At 45.0% G+C, this 16,789-nt stretch overlaps 1 protein-coding gene across 4 annotated transcripts in view; it reads left to right on the top strand.

Annotated features, from left to right (window-relative positions):
- LOC123767204 (tripartite motif-containing protein 3) overlaps positions 1-16,789 on the top strand; it is a 160,926-nt gene that overhangs the window by 118,706 nt on the left and 25,431 nt on the right. For 2 of the 4 annotated variants that reach the window (XM_069304738.1, XM_069304737.1), the window contains exons 3-5: positions 9,460-9,775; positions 11,494-11,586; positions 14,806-14,910. In XM_069304738.1, the coding sequence (XP_069160839.1) occupies positions 9,460-9,775; positions 11,494-11,586; positions 14,806-14,910 (514 nt within the window). The remainder of the gene's footprint in view (positions 1-9,459; positions 9,776-11,493; positions 11,587-14,805; positions 14,911-16,789) is intronic. The other 2 variants (XM_069304739.1, XM_069304740.1) reach the window with 2 other exon arrangements.

The following is a 16,789-nucleotide window of genomic DNA, read 5'->3' as shown; positions in this document are numbered from 1 at the left end:
ATAACAACACACATTCACACACACACACAGGAGTCATAGGTCAGGAGGCATTGCATTAGACAACTAACGGCTAGAAAAACAGGGTCCAAGAGCTAAAGCTCGATCCTGCAGGCACAAATAGGTTAGTACACATACATCTGATCAGCGACAAATAGACAAGATGGATATGACGTCACTTTATAATGTGAGCAAGTTAACCAAGAAAACATTGCATAAAGTTGAAAATGCAAATGAGTTGAAGAAATGTTAGGAAGTTCCCGCGCCCTGTATTGGTGGTCAACAAGGGGAATACACCGAAAGAAGTCGTGGAAGCCGCCACCATTTACAATTTTAAGAATGAGGTAAGGTCATCAGGGCAAAATACTAAGCCAATATTTAGCACTTTAGAGGGACATGAGGACGAATCAAAGTTTCAGTGCCTCCTCTTTCCTCTTCCTTTTCATAACCTTTTCACTCTCATCTTCCCCTTCGTCAACTCATGAGTGAGTACAACAGGAAATCCGCCAGTGTAACCAAGATATGCCAAATAATCTTGTATATTAGTGCTGATAGCACCTTTAACAAATTGAAGGAATTGAAAGAGCCTGAGAAACAGACCTGATGTTATGACCAAATAAAAAAGTTAAGAGGAGATATGACACTGCTGGCTAAGTAGGAGTAAAAACTTATGTAAACTACAATCATAGACAAAAATGTTTACAGACTTTGCTTCAGAATCCGTACCAAAAGGTGGAGTTAAATTGGTGGTCGTGATGTCTTTGACAAATCACAAGTTTTTTCTGTCATTCATCACTTAGGAAGCTCTATGCAAATGAGTGCACTTGCATAATGTAGAAGATCTTGGTTAATAGTAGAGCTCTTTCACACGCATGTAAAGTGTACAGAATTAACAGAAGCTCACCTTGAAACTACGGTCTTCTGAAGTCGAGAAAGAAGCTATTCTTAGCTTTGGAAGTAGATGAGTGATGTAACAGAAGACTGGCGAGGTCCCACAATACTACCAATAGGTAGAATTTCTAAGTCTAGCAGAAGGATTCGCTCAGCACAATGTGGTTGTCTTCTCAGTAGTACCACCCCGGGCTGCGCAGTTCTCCTGCGTATGGGCCGTCCTCCACCAATCAGGGCCCCGTACTGCCGGTAAGATAGAACACTCCCATTGGCTGGTATTTTGAATGTGGCTCCCTCCACACTCCCCCCCCCCCGTCCCTATAAAGCGAGGGTTGTATTAGGAGAGTGACATTTAATTAGAACCGAACCTGTTGCCTTGGAATGCAGCCTCCACAAGCTTTATGCTAAGTGATGAGGTCTCAAAGACAGCAACAAAAGAAAGCACTTCTGGTTCACACTAGGAAAACCTTTTGACAAACATTTCACTTTCCCCTGTGAACTAATCAACCCGTCCTCAGACCAAGTCCATTCTATCCAGCGGTCAACCCCAAAAACGCAATCATCAATTTTAAAATGCTGTTCATTCAAAATAGGAATTTTCTCAAATATAGATTATTATAATATATTAGCATTTTGTGCATATATATAGGCATAGGTTAGGCTAGGTGTTTAGGTTCTGTTGGCGATTATTTGTATTTGTAGTACGTGGGTGAAGCATTTACAGCGTTGTGGTTCGAACAAAATTTGTCATTGAAGCACTTGCTCCAGTAGTTTTCGAACGTCATCAGTTGTGCAACAACTGATGACGTTCGATCTCTGGATGTCCATTACATCCAGCGATCGACCCCATAGACGCATCAGCCCGTCCTCCAAACAAAGACCCAAAAGTGATTCCATCCACCCGCCAAACCCCCTGTTTATGAATGAAAACGATTTACACACGACTCACAACTGGTGATGTCCGAACACTTCCGGAACAAGTGCTTCACTGACGAATTTTGTTCGTACCACAACGCTGTAAATGCTTCACCCACGTACTACAAATACAAATAATCGTCAACAGAACCTAAACACCTATCCTAACCTATCCCTATATATATGCACAATATGCTAATAACTTATAATATTGATTTATATGAGAAAATTCCCGTTTTGAATGAACAGCATGTAAAAATTTGTGAATGCGTCTGTGGGGTCGACCGCTGGATGGAATGGACTTGAGTCGAGAATGGGGTGAGACATTCATAAATGTTTACATGCTGTTCATTCAAAACGAGACTTTTCTCAAATATAAATTAATATTATGATATATTAGCATATTGTGTATATACAGGCATAGGTTAGGTTAGGTGTTTGGGTTATTTTGGCGATTATTTGTAGTGTCGCGACGCTGAACCCCGGTTCATTCCGAACACAGCGATTACACAACACATAACACCTTGCCTCAGCAACCGTTACTACCACCGTGTACTCCTACACACACCAGACCCTTGAGGCGTACCACTAGGTTTGTACTGGAACACAATGAATGAACATATGGAAGGTATTTAAAGGCCGTCGGGTTTTGTCATTTAATTACAAAGAATAGACTCTGACAAATAATAACATATTAATATACTCTATTAGGTAAATACACTTCCAATACCCATAGACCACTTGACCTCCGCGATCACCACCCACACTCGTAACTTCCGCCTAAGTCAATAATACGGAATAATTACTACAACGCTCCACACCCGGTTAGTCTTTCATTCAATACTCACATACTGCAGACTTAACTTGGTCACTAAGATCACATCAGGCTCTCGCATAGCTGTCTGCTACACTTCGCTGCTGCCACAAACGGAGACCTCGGAGGACTTGCCAGTTCCACTCCCACAACAAGACTGTCTTGTCTTGTGAGGCGTGAGACGTGGGTGAAGCATTTATAGTGTCGTGGTTCGAACAAAATTCGTCAGGGAAACACTTGTTCCGGAAGTGCTCGAACGAAATCAGTTGCAAGTCGTGTGTAAATCGTTTTTCATTCATAAACACCTGGGGGTTAGGCCGGTAGATGGAATGGACCTTGGATCATTGTTTGGAGGCAGCCCGTCCTCCAAACAAAGATCCAAAAGTGATTTCATGCACCCGCCAAACCCCCTGTTTATGAATGAAAAGCGGTTTACACACGACTCACAACTGCTGACGTTCGAACATATCCGGAACAAGTGTTTCACTGACGAATTTTGTTCGAATCACAACGCTATAAATGCTTCACCCACGTACTACAAATACAAATAATCGCCAACAGAACCTAAACACCTAACCTAACCTATGCCTATATATGCACAATATGCTAATATATTATAATATTAATTTATACTTGAGAAAATTCCCGTTTTGAATGAACAGCATATTATAATTTATGAATGCGTCTGTGGGGTCGACCGCTGGATGTAATGGAGTCGAGGACGGGTTGGTTTGTTCCACAATTTACTCTCAGCTCGTCTAAAGTAATTATCAAAAGAAGGCACCAAGTCAGGGAGACTATGTAGCAGCTCGTCTAAAGCAATTTATTATTATTAACATCTTTATTGACAAAATTAATTATAAAATTGCCTAATCTGAGGATTTCAATTGAGTCTTATAAAAGTGAGGATAATGCTAGTATTCACTGTCACACAGGGCAGAGGGTCATACACAAGACAATAAGTCTAAACTGTAGACTGAAGCACATATATATATAATGGTTACAATCAATGTTTTAATGTATGAATATGTGAAAACAACTTTCTGTTGTGCACTGCCACACAAAGGCAGGGATGGGTTCATAAGTGATGCAGCTTAGAAGTAATATAAATAAAAATTGTTCTTCATTCTTTAAAATGGATAAGCAAATTTTTGATAAATTGTTAGGATGTCGTCCAGAACACCTGAGTCAATGAAATAATTACACAGTTGGTGGTACAATAGACCAGGAGGTCTAATGTCTTTTACGGTTTCACATTCAACATTATAGTGTTCTAGTAAATGCATTAAAGGTTTATCACAGAGTTTACAATCTGAATATTCTGGTAGTGGCTCAGCCTCACTAACGTGCCAGATGTGTCTATAGCCTAGGCGAATTTGCGCAATGACTATATCACATTGCCTGGTCCGGTTAAAGCAATGAGGTGAATGAGTTCTGAATCTAGGCCGGAACGGGCGTTGGGTGGAGAATGATTTGCCTCCTTGGTAAAGCTGCATTAATTTGCTGAACCATCGTAGTTGCTTGCCTCTAATGTGGCTATCTGCAGCGAACCAAATCAGGCCGATAGGTCTAAGGATCATGGTGGAAAACTCACTCAGGATTTCTCACAGTGGGATAAATTCGCTGTCATCTACTTCCGCTGGAATGCCAGGGCATACCCAATGCCAACATCCACCCTGGTTTGGTTGCGAATTTTGCTGAGTAGAATTTGGGGTCATCACAAACCATGATGCTCGCAACCTATGCCAAGATGAAAGTTAAAAGGCACTCATGTGTATCGCTAGTTTAGTGCAGGAGTAAGATGGTCCGAGCATCTCCTTACTCCTAATCAAGCACCAGTGGCGCAGTCACATTCACAGAGCTGTAAAATAAATAAATAAATCCATCCTTCTGGTGAAGCTGTGAGGTTTCCAGTGTTTTTGGTCTCCTCTGAGCCATCGCTGGTGTGCCCCACAGTAGCTTCCTTCCTTGAGCCTTTGCTGCCAAATCTCTCTCTCTCTAGTGGTACAACAAGCTGGAATTGTAAGCCAGGACACCATTACTTGCACAATCAAGTACACTAACTTATTTTTAGCCTGCCTCCCTACACTGAGGACATTCATATTTTGGCTTAGAATGTACATTCTTGACTATGGCTTCCACACAGGTTCCATGTAACCACTTCATGCACATATCTCACTGCACGGTGGACACCCCATCATATGGATTCGTACAATTGCAAAAGAGGTCTATGTATGGCCAAGGCAATGTTCCAAAGGTGTTTGTCATGCATTGTTTAAACTTTCCAAATCATTCCGGAAGAATGCAATCTTTACACTTCTTCAGTTGGTCATGGTGAGTTGTGTGTCCTTTATTAGTTTTACTCAAAACAAATATAAAGAGAATTTATGGATAAATATTCCTGCACCTTTCCACTGTGGTGACAGTTTTTTACTTTGGCCCTTAACCTGTGCCATGTCTAACAGATATACCAGTTCTCCCTTCTCATAAACATGCAGGCTTTGCCTCCAAGTTGTCCAGAGCTACAACCGTTGGTTCTATCTGCTGAAGAGGCCCATGCTTGTAATCCTGATGGACCAAGAGCGAGCCGGACCCTGTCTGCCCAGTTGAAGAATTCATATTCACGGTGACTCATCATGGTGTAAATTTCACCACAGCCATGTCCAACACCCTAAAATGTGGTTCCAGGTTTCTCATCATTTGTGTGTAGTCCATGGCCAGGTCTTGGTCCAGTAGGCAGTTGTAAAAATCACTCGCTTTAGTCTTCAAATACCAACCTAACTGCGTCAGGGATGTAGAGCCTGACCAGTCCTTTTTGTTGGAACATAACTTAAAATGCCTACAGGAAGTCCCCCAAGTCCGACTACCCGTTAAAGTCCAGCTCTCATGGTGGAAGTCTAAAGGATGGTTTCAGCTGTGTACGGTTTGACAGTCTCCTGTGACAAGTGAAGTTACCTGAATCTGAGTTATGAGAACTGGCTAAAGATCAGTGACAGAAAGGCCTTTGAGTCCCATGAGATGCAAGCCGCTGAAGAGAGAGAGCCGCAAAAGCCTCTACCAAGCAGAAGCTTGGCAGAGCGATTCCTCTGACCTCTGGTTCCTACTGTCCTTCGGAGCTGCTGCCCTCGGGTAGTTTCCCCAGAAGAAACAGTCATCTCCGTTACTCGACTTTGAATGTGATCGGCGTCTTGAACCTGGAGGCTCGTAAGTGCTCGACCTTTCGTGTTCTGGAGCACCTCGTAGGATACTGCAGCTAGGACAGTAGGTGTGACACGAGGATGTCATAAACACCATCCTCCATACTTGCATGATTGATTCTGAAACTATTAGTATGCTTCTGAAACTATTAGTATGCTTCTGAAACTATTAGTATGATACATACACCTATGTATGATACATACATAGGTGTATGTATCATACACCTATGTTGCTCAGACAACTGCAAGTTATATAATCACACTCATTTTTGGTAAATTTACTTATACAGGCACTTAAAAAAATCTAAACTAAGCACTTAAAAGTAGGTACATGCACTTAAAGCTAGAAGACGGTTCACTGCAGGTATATATATCATGAATTCAGGTCACTCTGATAAGCGGAAGGTCCTAAATCTCACTTATTTTAGGTAAGATCACTGGCATTTTCACTTAAGTATAGGCCAGGCACTTGTAATTGATCATGCACTTCTTAATGCTATAATACGTTTCAATGCAAGTAAAGATCATGAAGCCTTGTCTCCTCTGAGAAGTAGAATTACTAAATAGCCATAATTCAGGTAAAAGTATCTATAAACCACTATCATTGAACCACTAGACTTTCTTAAAACATATGTTTCACTTGCGGTAGACATTAGAAGCAAGACTGTTGTAATAAACCACAATGACACAAGCCGGGAGGGTGTTGTTGTTGCTGCTGGGTTAGTGGCGACGATGATCGAGGGATCGGATGCACCCCGGCGTACTCTTAAAGGGTTAATCGTAAAGCCTAATGGCTAAATGAACATCGCCTTGTGGCGGAAAGAAATGCTTCATAAGGCGAACAAACACACTGATTGGCAGATAATTGGGGAGCCCCAAGAGTCCCTCAGGAAGGCAAGCACCGACCCCGCCCCACACAGAGAACACTGGGGAGCCCCAAGAGTCCCTCAGGGAGGCAAGCACCGACCCCGCCCCACACAGAGAACACTCGGGAGCCCCAAGAGTCCCTCAGGGAGGCAAGCACCGACCCCGCCCCACACAGAGAACACTCGGGAGCCCCAAGAGTCCCTGAGGGAGGCAAGCACCGACCCCGCCCCACACAGAGAACACTGGGTGGCAAAGCAAAAACTCGACCCCCAGTTAAAACGCAAAAGTCATCCAGTGCCCTCCGACAGAGCAGAAGTCGGCCGCCCACCACAGCTGAGGGCACACCAGGAGACCCGCCAACTCCCGGCACCTCTCGGCCAAGCCGGCGCCGGACTCCGTCACCCCGCCGGGAGTACCAGCCAGAACACGTACAAAAAAATCTATCAACAATCCCGTGACCCAAGGCGATATGTGCGCCAGGCGTCGTACAACCGGACCGTCGAATAGGGATGCCAAACGGCAGTATTAAATCCAAATCGCAAAACAAAACGTGATCCGGAGGCTCCCAGGCGGAGGAGGCGTCCAGACGTCCTCTCGGCGTCAAGGTTGAACCAGCAAGCAGGGGGAGGGGGGGGGGGGTCATGCACTGGGAAACACTGGTGTTGCCGAGATGACCACAGTGTATTTGTAAACAATAACACTGCCAATCCGGATTCATTTACTGCTCTCATGAACGAATTGGCTGAATCCATGGTGCCAGCAACCACTCCCTCTCCTCAAAAAAAAAAAAAATGGGAACAGTACGGTTCGCTTGAGAAGTACAAGCAAATGAACAATGGAACAGGAAGAAATAAATCACCGCAAAAATCATCTTGAAGCTGGAGACGTTAATTTAACTGTGGCTGGGCAGCGTGAGCATGGAGGAGGAAACATGGGTCGCTTCAGTGCATGTCTATGGCGTCGTGGTGAGATGCAGCTGCTGTCTACTCTATTCCCTGTTCGTCTTGTCCTCTCCAATACTCTTGTTGAACCTGGCTGTACACTGAATGACACACTTAAGGAACACAATAGAAGTGTTAAGTCTGGAGACACAAACAGTGCTCTCTACTATGTTAAAGACTGTAATCACTCTATTGATTGAACTTCTGCTAAAATCATCTTTCCTGCCCCTACTCTACACAGACGCCGTCTTGCTGACTCTGCTCTGACACCCAACATGAACCTGAGTCCCGGCTTTGTTGCTGTTGACTCTTCCCTTTCACAGTACATACTCAAGTGCTCCAACCTTCTTAACAAACGTGACCTGATTTAAGATTTGCCCCTGTTTCTTATTCCAGCCCCCCTTCTATTATTCTTACCTTTCCTCTTATTCTTACATTCCTCTTATTCTTACGTTCCTCTTATTTTTATGTTCCTTTTATTCTTACGTTCTTCTTTTTCTTACGTTTTTCTTATTCATATGTTCCACTTATTCTTACTTTTCTCTTATTCTTACGTTCCCCTTATTCTTACGTTCTTCTTATTCTTACATTCATCCTATCTTTACCCTATTCTTAGAATCATCATATTCTTACCTTATTCTTCCCTGCTCCTCTCTCTATTGCGTTATATATTTGCCTGTGCCTTCCTCTCTTCCAGGGGCTCACCATAGCCCGTGCTTCTTGCCCCGCTCCTGTGCCAGGTAAGTTACGGGCTCACCAAAGCCCGTGCTACTTGCCCCGCTCCTGTGCCAGGTAAGTTACGGGCTCACCATAGCCCGTGCTACTTGGAACTTGTTCCGAGTAGCTGAATCTATAACAACAATCCTCTCTTCTGTCACACGACATGATAAGGGTCCAGGATGGAGCGAAACCTCGTCGTTTCTCCATCTTCTGATGTGTGGTTTTGTCATATCGTAGAAATTCCCAGGAAATATACCAAGTAACAGAAAACTGTCAAAAAAAGGAGAAAACGGCACCACGAAATGACACGTTGCACGAAATACAATTTTAACCTTGAAAAAAAAATAGCGTGGAAGAGCTGGATGACGTTGTTTACAAGAAGAGCAACTTGTCCTCTAGCAAAGAACGTCGCATTTCGATCGTATGGGTTACATAAGGTCAAAAATTGTCGTACTTCAAAATGGAAGCGGCTCGCGAAAGTGATGTACTGTCCCCGTTTTCTGTTTTGGGTCCTTTTGGTAGGTTAGGTGAGGACACTTTAATTTGACCGTTTTCTTGACGTTGGGAAACCCTGAGGAGGACGGGCTGAGGAGTGGCTGGCAGCCGTAAGTTGACACATCATTGAGAACCTTGGAAACATACACGGAACGGAGAATAATGCACAGGGGCAGTAATTACTGTACGAATTGGTTCTAAACACGCAGGTGAAAGAAACACGGAGCAGCAGGGAACACCCTGGAGAGTGCTCCCTTCCTGGAGCACTTTAGCACCTTGTGTTGCACTGTCTCCTGGCGTTCCTGGAGCACTTCCACCTAAGAGACTTAGTGCTGCCTAATCTTCGTGGTCCCAAGAAGCCCCACGAAGGAATCTTACTCTTCCTTAAAACTGTTCCCAAGAGATACTTGCTTCCCCCCCCCCACACCTTAGGGTGCTCTAGTAAAGCTTACCCTTCCCTAGGGTGTTGTCCTATAAAGCTTACCCTCCCCTAGGGTGTTCTCTTATTAAGCTTATCTTTCTTTCAGGAAGACTATCTCTCCCTGCCTAACTAGCAGGATATTACCTCAACTCCTGTGAGTGAGTGAGTGAGTGTACTCAGTTGGTTCTCCTCCCGCCGCAGGAGTGCGCTGACGTGTCCGTCGTGCCGGGGGGCGGCGCAGGTGCCCACGGACGGGGTGGTGGGTCTCCCCGTCAACAGCACGCTGGCCAGGGGCGCCCAGGAGATACGAGAACGCCGTGAGGGCACCCCGGGAGCCCTGACCTGCGCTGCCTGTCGCTCTTGTCAGGAGGTGAGGACGTGTGGCCACTGCAGAAGGGCGTGGTGCGCGGCGTGCAGCCCCGCCCACCTGCGGGAAGTGCGCGGAGATGTGGCCCAGCTGCGGCGGCGTCTGGCTACTGCGCGGGACACACTATCCTGCACGACGGAGGAGGATGAGGTAAGATGCTACACACGCATGCACGCAAACACGCACACACACGCACACACACGCACGCACACGCACGCGCGCACACACGCGCGCGCGCGCACACACACACACACACACACACACACACACACACACACACACACACACACACACACACACACACACACACACACACACACACACACACACACACACTTTTTCTTAAGGTTGCAGGTTTCCCAAATTCCTCTTTGTCAATTTTATCGATTTCTGTTATAATTTTGTATGTAGTGATCATATCAACTCTTGTATCTTCTGGCTTTGGTTTATTTAACGTCTCTAAGTCTCTCCTCGTATTCCTTGTCTTTCAGTTCCGGAAGCCATTTTGTGTCATGTCTTTCCACCTTTTCCAGTTTGTTTATGTGGTTCTTGAGATTTGGGCACTATTCAACTGATGCAATTTCCAATTTTGGTCTCTCAAGAGTCATAAACTTTAATATTTTTTTAGTAAACTTTTTTCCCTAGGCAAAAGCTAGGTTTTTTATTAAATAAATAGCTTTATTTTTCACATAACTTTAGTATTTCACAATCCGTGTAATTAAAATCAAGTCTGAAGTTGGGAAGCGACGCACACGGAACCATCCCGAGGCTTCTTTCGTTGTTAGAGTTCTGTAACACTTTTCCACATAAGTTGTAGGTTGTGTGTGGCTCACTTTCTCATATTCCATACATTCTGCATGGGGCTCACCTTCGCTGTATGTAGGGGCCCGGAGCGCTCCTTTGTCCAAGTTTCTGAAGGACACACGGATGTTGACCAGTATGCCAGATGCAGCTCTTGTTATTCTGCTAATGTGGGCTTCTGGCCTCAGATGTCCACTCCCAGGTGTTTCTCCTTCACTGATTGAAGAATCTGTCTTCCCTTCATCCTATACTGATGTAGTGGTCTTCGCACTCCGGTTCCGGTCTTCATAGCTTTGCACTTGGCTGGGTTAAATTCTAGCACCCATTTATCAGAACACTATTGGAGAGTGTGTCTAAATTAGTTTGCAATGCCTCACGACCAACCCTTACTCTCCCCATTAATTTTGCATCATTGCATACAATTATATGAACGAACCAGTATCCTCTGTCAGGTCGATGACCTATATTTAGCAGTCTCCGTGGTGTAGTGGTAAGACACTCGCCTGGCGTTCCGCGAGCGCTATGTCATGGGTTCGTATCCTGGCCGGGGAGGATTTACTGGGCGCAATTCCTTAACTGTAGCCTCTGTTTAACGCAACAGTAAAATGTGTACTTGGATGAAAAAACGATTCTTCGCGGCGGGGATCGTATTCCAGGGACCTGCCCGAAACGCTACGCGTACTAGTGGCTGTACAAGAATGTAACAACTCTTGTATATATCTCAAAAAAAAAAAAAAAAAATTAGCAACAGTACGGGCTCTAGGACTGACCCTTGTGGCACTCCACTCGTAACCTCTCCCCACTCTGATGTCTCTGCTCTCACCGTAACCCTTCGCTTCCTTCCTGAGAGGTACTCTCTGGCCCGCCTTAAGGACTCAATTCCCGATACACCATCCTGCTTCTCTAGTTTGAGCAGGAGTCTTTGACGAGGGCCTGTGTGTGTGTGTGTGTGTGTGTGTGTGTGTGTGTGTGTGTGTGTGTGTGTGTGTGTGTGTGTGTGTGTGTGTGTGTGTGTGTGTGTGTGTAACTAGTTATGTAGTGTAGTGTAGTTATGATGGTGTCGACAGATGCGGTTCAGTAAGCTGGAGGAGACGATAGGCGAGGCGGTGGACGAGAGAGTCGCTCAGCTTCACGACGAGGGCAGGAACCTTGCCGCACAGGTGAGTGTATAGCCCCTACTGCTCTACACCTGTTGCCCAACACCTGCTGCCCCTATACCTGCTGGCCTACACCTGCTGCTCTACACCTGCTGCCCCTACACCTGCTGCCTTACACCTGCTGCCCCTACACCCGCTGCCTGCTGGCCTGCACCTGCTGCTCTACACCTGCTGCCCCTACACCTGCTGCCTCTATACCTGCTGGCCTACACCTGCTGGCCTACACCTGCTGCCTTACACCTGCTGCCCTACACCCGCTGCTTCTACACCTGCTGCCCTACGCCTGTTGCCCTACACCTGCTGCCCCTATACCTACTGCCCCTACACCTGCTGCCCCTATACCTACTGCCCCTACACCTGCTGGCCTATACCTGCTGCCTTACACTTGCTGGCCTTCACCTGCTGCCCAACACCTACTGCCCTATATGTATCCTGCCCCTACACCTGTTGCCATACACCCGCTGCTTCTACACCTGCTGCCCTACACCTGCTGCCCTACACCCACTGCTTCTACACCTGCTGCCCTACACCCACTGCTTCTACACCTGCTGCCCTACACCCACTGCTTCTACACCTGCTGCCCTACACTCACTGCTTCTACACCTGCTGCCCTACACCCACTGCTTCTACACCTGCTGCCCTACACCCACTGCTTCTACACCTGCTGCTTTACACCTGCTGCCCTACGCCTGTTGCCCCTACACTTCCTGCGCTATAAATGTTGTCTCTACACCTACTGCCCCTACACCTGGTGCCCTACACCTGCTGCCCTACACCTGGTGCCTTACACCCGCTGCTTCTACACCCACTGCTTCTACACCTGCTGCCCTACACCTGTTGCCCTACACCTGTTGCCCTACACCTGCTGCCCTACGCCTGTTGCCCCAACACATGCTGCCCTTCACCTGTTGCCTCTACACCTGCTGTCATACATCTACTGCCCTATATATGCTGCCCCTACACCTGCTGGCCTTCACCTGTTGCCCTACACCTGTTTCCCTACACCTGCTGGCCTTCACCTGCTGCCCTACACCAACTGCACTACACCTACTGTCCTACACCTGCTGCCCTACACCTGCTGGCCTTCACCTGCTGCCTTACACCAGCTGCACTACACCTGTTTCCCCTATACCTGCTGCCCTACACCTTTGCTCTACACCTGCTGCCCTACACCTGTTGCTCCTATACCTGTTGCCCTACATCTGCTGCCCCTACATCTGCTGCCCTATACCTGTTGCCCCAACACCTGCTGCCCTACACCTGCTGACATACACCTTACTACCCTATATATGCTGCTCCTACACCTGCTGCCCTACACCTGCTGACATACACCTACTACCCTATATATGCTGCTCCTACACCTGCTGCCCTACACCTGTTGCCCTTCACCTGCTGCCCTACACCTACTGCCCGACACCTGCTGCCCTCACCTGGAAACTGAGAACCCAAATGGAAGACTGATTAAAAAGATAGAGGCTCATGGTATTGGGGGTGCTATATTAAGATGGATTAGGGCATGGCTATACCAAAGGAAACAAAGAGTTAGTATAAATGGGGTTAAGTCAGAGTGGGAAAATGTTGTAAGTGGAGTTCCTCAAGGCTCTGTCCTGGGACCTCTGTTATTCATGATTATATATATATATATATATATATATATATATATATATATATATATATATATATATATATATATATATATATATATATGTCGTACCTGGTAGCCAGAACGCACTTCTCAGCCTACTATGCAAGGTCCGATTTGCCTAATAAGCAAAGTTTTCCTGAATTAATATATTTTCTCTAATTTTTTTCTTATGAAATGATAAAGCTACCCATTTCATTATGTATGAGGTCAATATTTTTTTATTGGAGTTAAAATTAACGTAGTTATATGACCGAACCTAACCAACCCTACCTAACCTAACCTAACCTATCTTTATAGGTTAGGTTAGGTGGCCGAGAAAGTTAGGTTAGGTTAGGTAGGTTAGGTAGTCGAAAAACAATTAATTCATGAAAACTTGGCTTATTAGGCAAATCGGGCCTTGCATAATAAGCTGAGAAGTGCGTTCTGGCTACTAGGTACGTACATATATATATATATATATATATATATATATATATATATATATATATACATATATATATATATATATATATATATATATATATATATATATATATATAAATATATATATATATATATATAAATATATATATATATATATATATATATATATATATATATATATATATATATATATAAATGATTTAGATTCAGGTTTGAGTAGCAACATTCGCAAATTTGCCGATGATACAAAAATCTGGAGGGTAATAAACACGGAAGAACACTCGCTGTTACTTCAAGACGATCTAAATAAGGTTTTGAAAGGGTCAAAAGATTGGCAGATGCAGTTTAATGCTGATAAATGTAAGGTTTTGAGGCTAGGCAATGATGATAAAGTTACAAGATACGAGCTAGATGGTGTTGAGATTGCGAAGTCGGATTGCGAAAGAGATCTGGGAAGTATCAACAGAAGACAGAACACGAAACAATTGATATAAATTAGATAATATTAGATTTAGGAAAGACCTGGATAAATATTGGTTCGGTAACAGGGTTGTTGATAAATGAAACCAGTTACTGCGTAACGTGGTGGAGGTGGGGTCTCTTGATTGTTTCAAGCGCGGGTTGGACATGTATAAGAGTGGGATTGGGTGGTTATAAATAGGAGCTGCGTCATATGGGTCAATATGCCTTCTGCAGTTACCATTATGCATATGTTCTTATGTTCTTAACAGGTGGAATGCATTAGGCAGTGATGTGGTGGAGGCTGACTCCATACACAGTTTTAAATGTAGATGTGATAAAGCCCAGTAGGCTCCGGAATGTGTACACCAGTTGATTGACGGTTGAGAGGCGGGACCAAAGAGCTGGAGCTCAACCCCCACATCTCACCTAGATGAGTACAACTAGGTGAGAACCTGCGGCCTTACACCTGTTGCCCTACACATGCTGCCCTACACCTGTTGCCCTACACCTGTTGCCCCTACACCTGCAGCCCTACACATGCTGTCCTACATCTGCTGCCCTACATCTGCAGCCCTACACATGCTGCCGTACACCTGTTGCCCGTACACCTACTGCCATACACCTGTTGCCCTACACCTGTTGCCCTACACCTGTTGCCCCTACACCTGCAACACCCCCTCCTCGTATTACAGGTGCAAGAGCTGAGGGCGGAGAGTCAACGCCGCACCCACAGACTCTCACAAGACATAGAGAAGGTCCTGGCCTCCACCAGCAGCCTGGGAGATGACCAAGCCCAAGTGAGTCTGCCTTTGTCGTGACCTTTGTTGACCTTTAGTGTGAGGCCCTTGGGGGGGAGGGGGGGAAGGGGGAGGGAGGGGAGTCTGCTTTTGTTGTGACCTGTGTTGACCTTCAGTGTGAGGCCCTTGGGGAGGGAGGGGGAAAGAGAAGAGTCTGTTTTTAAGAAATATAAGAAAAACTTGTTAGAACCTTTTTGTTAAGTTAAAGGTCACGCACATGGGATTGATAATTCTATAGTTTTGTGTGTTAAATAGCGATTTGTTGCAGTTCTTCAGCTTTTTTTTTACCTAGATGCCGTTCTTTTAATGTTTACCATACAATAGTTCTTTAGTAAGATAACATTTCACAGCAACGGTGAGATAGAGTAGTCTTATAGCTAACTTTAGCGGGTTCGGTAGTGTCATATTCATGTTTAGATACAGTAGTTTCACAGCAAAAGACTACAAACAGTAGTTTCATAGCAAAAGATACAGTCTTAATGTTTACTGTGGCGTCCTAATGTTTACTGTGGCGTCGTAATGTTTACTGTGGCGTCCTAATGTTTACTGTGGCGTCGTAATGTTTACTGTGGCGTCGTAATGTTTACTGTGGCGTCCTAATGTTTACTGTGGCGTCGTAATGTTTACTGTGGCGTCGTAATATTTACTGAGACGTCGTAATGTTTACTGTGGCGTCGTAATGTTTACTGTGGCGTCGTAATGTTTACTGTGGCGTCGTAATGTTTACTGTGGCGTCGTAATGTTTACTGAGACGTCGTAATGTTTACTGTGGCATCGTAATGTTTACTGTGGCGTCCTAATGTTTACTGTGGCGTCGTAATGTTTACTGTGGCGTCGTAATGTTTACTGTGGCGTTCTAATGTTTACTGTGGCGTCGTAATGTTTACTGTGGCGTCCTAATGTTTACTGTGGCGTCCTAATGTTTACTGTGGCGTCCTAATGTTTACTGTGGCGTCCTAATGTTTACTGTGGCGTCCTAATGTTTACTGTGGCGTCGTAATGTTTACTGTGGCGTCGTAATGTTTACTGTGGCGTCCTAATGTTTACTGTGGCGTCCTAATGTTTACTGTGGCGTCGTAATGTTTACTGAGACGTCGTAATGTTTACTCTGGCGTCCTAATGTTTACTGAGACGTCGTAATGTTTACTGAGACGTCGTAATGTTTACTGTGGCGTCCTAGTAAACCTCACTCCTCTGAGTGAGGTTCCGTGTCTTCAGAGTGCAGCCTCTCCTCTAGCCAGGCTCGTTAATGCGGCGGGAGTTCTCCAAGACGCACTCATTAATGTTAACACACTGAATAGTAAAATTAGATTTGTACTCAAATATAAATATTATATACATATAGTCATATTAATTATAAATACTGCATATTAAAGTTTAGCGTTTATAGGTAGGCGTATGTTATGTTTGGTGTTAAGTGGTGTTAAGTGGTGTTTAGTGGTGTTTACTGGTGTTGACTGGTGTTTAGCGGTGTTGAGTAGTGTTTAGTGGTGTTAAGTGGTGTTTAGTGGTGTTGAGTGGTGTTTAGTGGTGTTTAGTGGTGTTTAGTGGTGTTTGCTGGTGTTGACTGGTGTTGAGTAGTGTTTAGTGGTGTTGAGTGGTGTTGAGTGGTGTTTAGTGGTGTTGAGTGGTGTTGAGTGGTGTTGAGTGGTGTTAAGTGCTTAGTGGTGTTTAGTGGTGTTGACTGGTGTTGACTGGTGTTTAGTGGTGTTGACTGGTGTTGACTGGTGTTGAGTGGTGTTGACTGTGTTTAGTGGTGTTGAGTTGTGTTGACTGGTGTTTAGTGGTGTTGACTGGTGTTGAGTGGTGTTGACTGGTGTTTAGTGGTGTTGACTGTGTTTAGTGGTGTTGACTGGTGTTGAGTGGTGTTGAGTGGTGT

The sequence above is a fragment of the Procambarus clarkii genome, chromosome 53, assembly GCF_040958095.1.
Source record: "Procambarus clarkii isolate CNS0578487 chromosome 53, FALCON_Pclarkii_2.0, whole genome shotgun sequence".
Classification (NCBI taxonomy): Eukaryota; Metazoa; Arthropoda; class Malacostraca; order Decapoda; family Cambaridae; genus Procambarus; species Procambarus clarkii.
The sequence above is the reverse complement of the archived record's forward strand: the minus strand, read 5'-3'. Positions and strand labels throughout refer to the sequence as shown.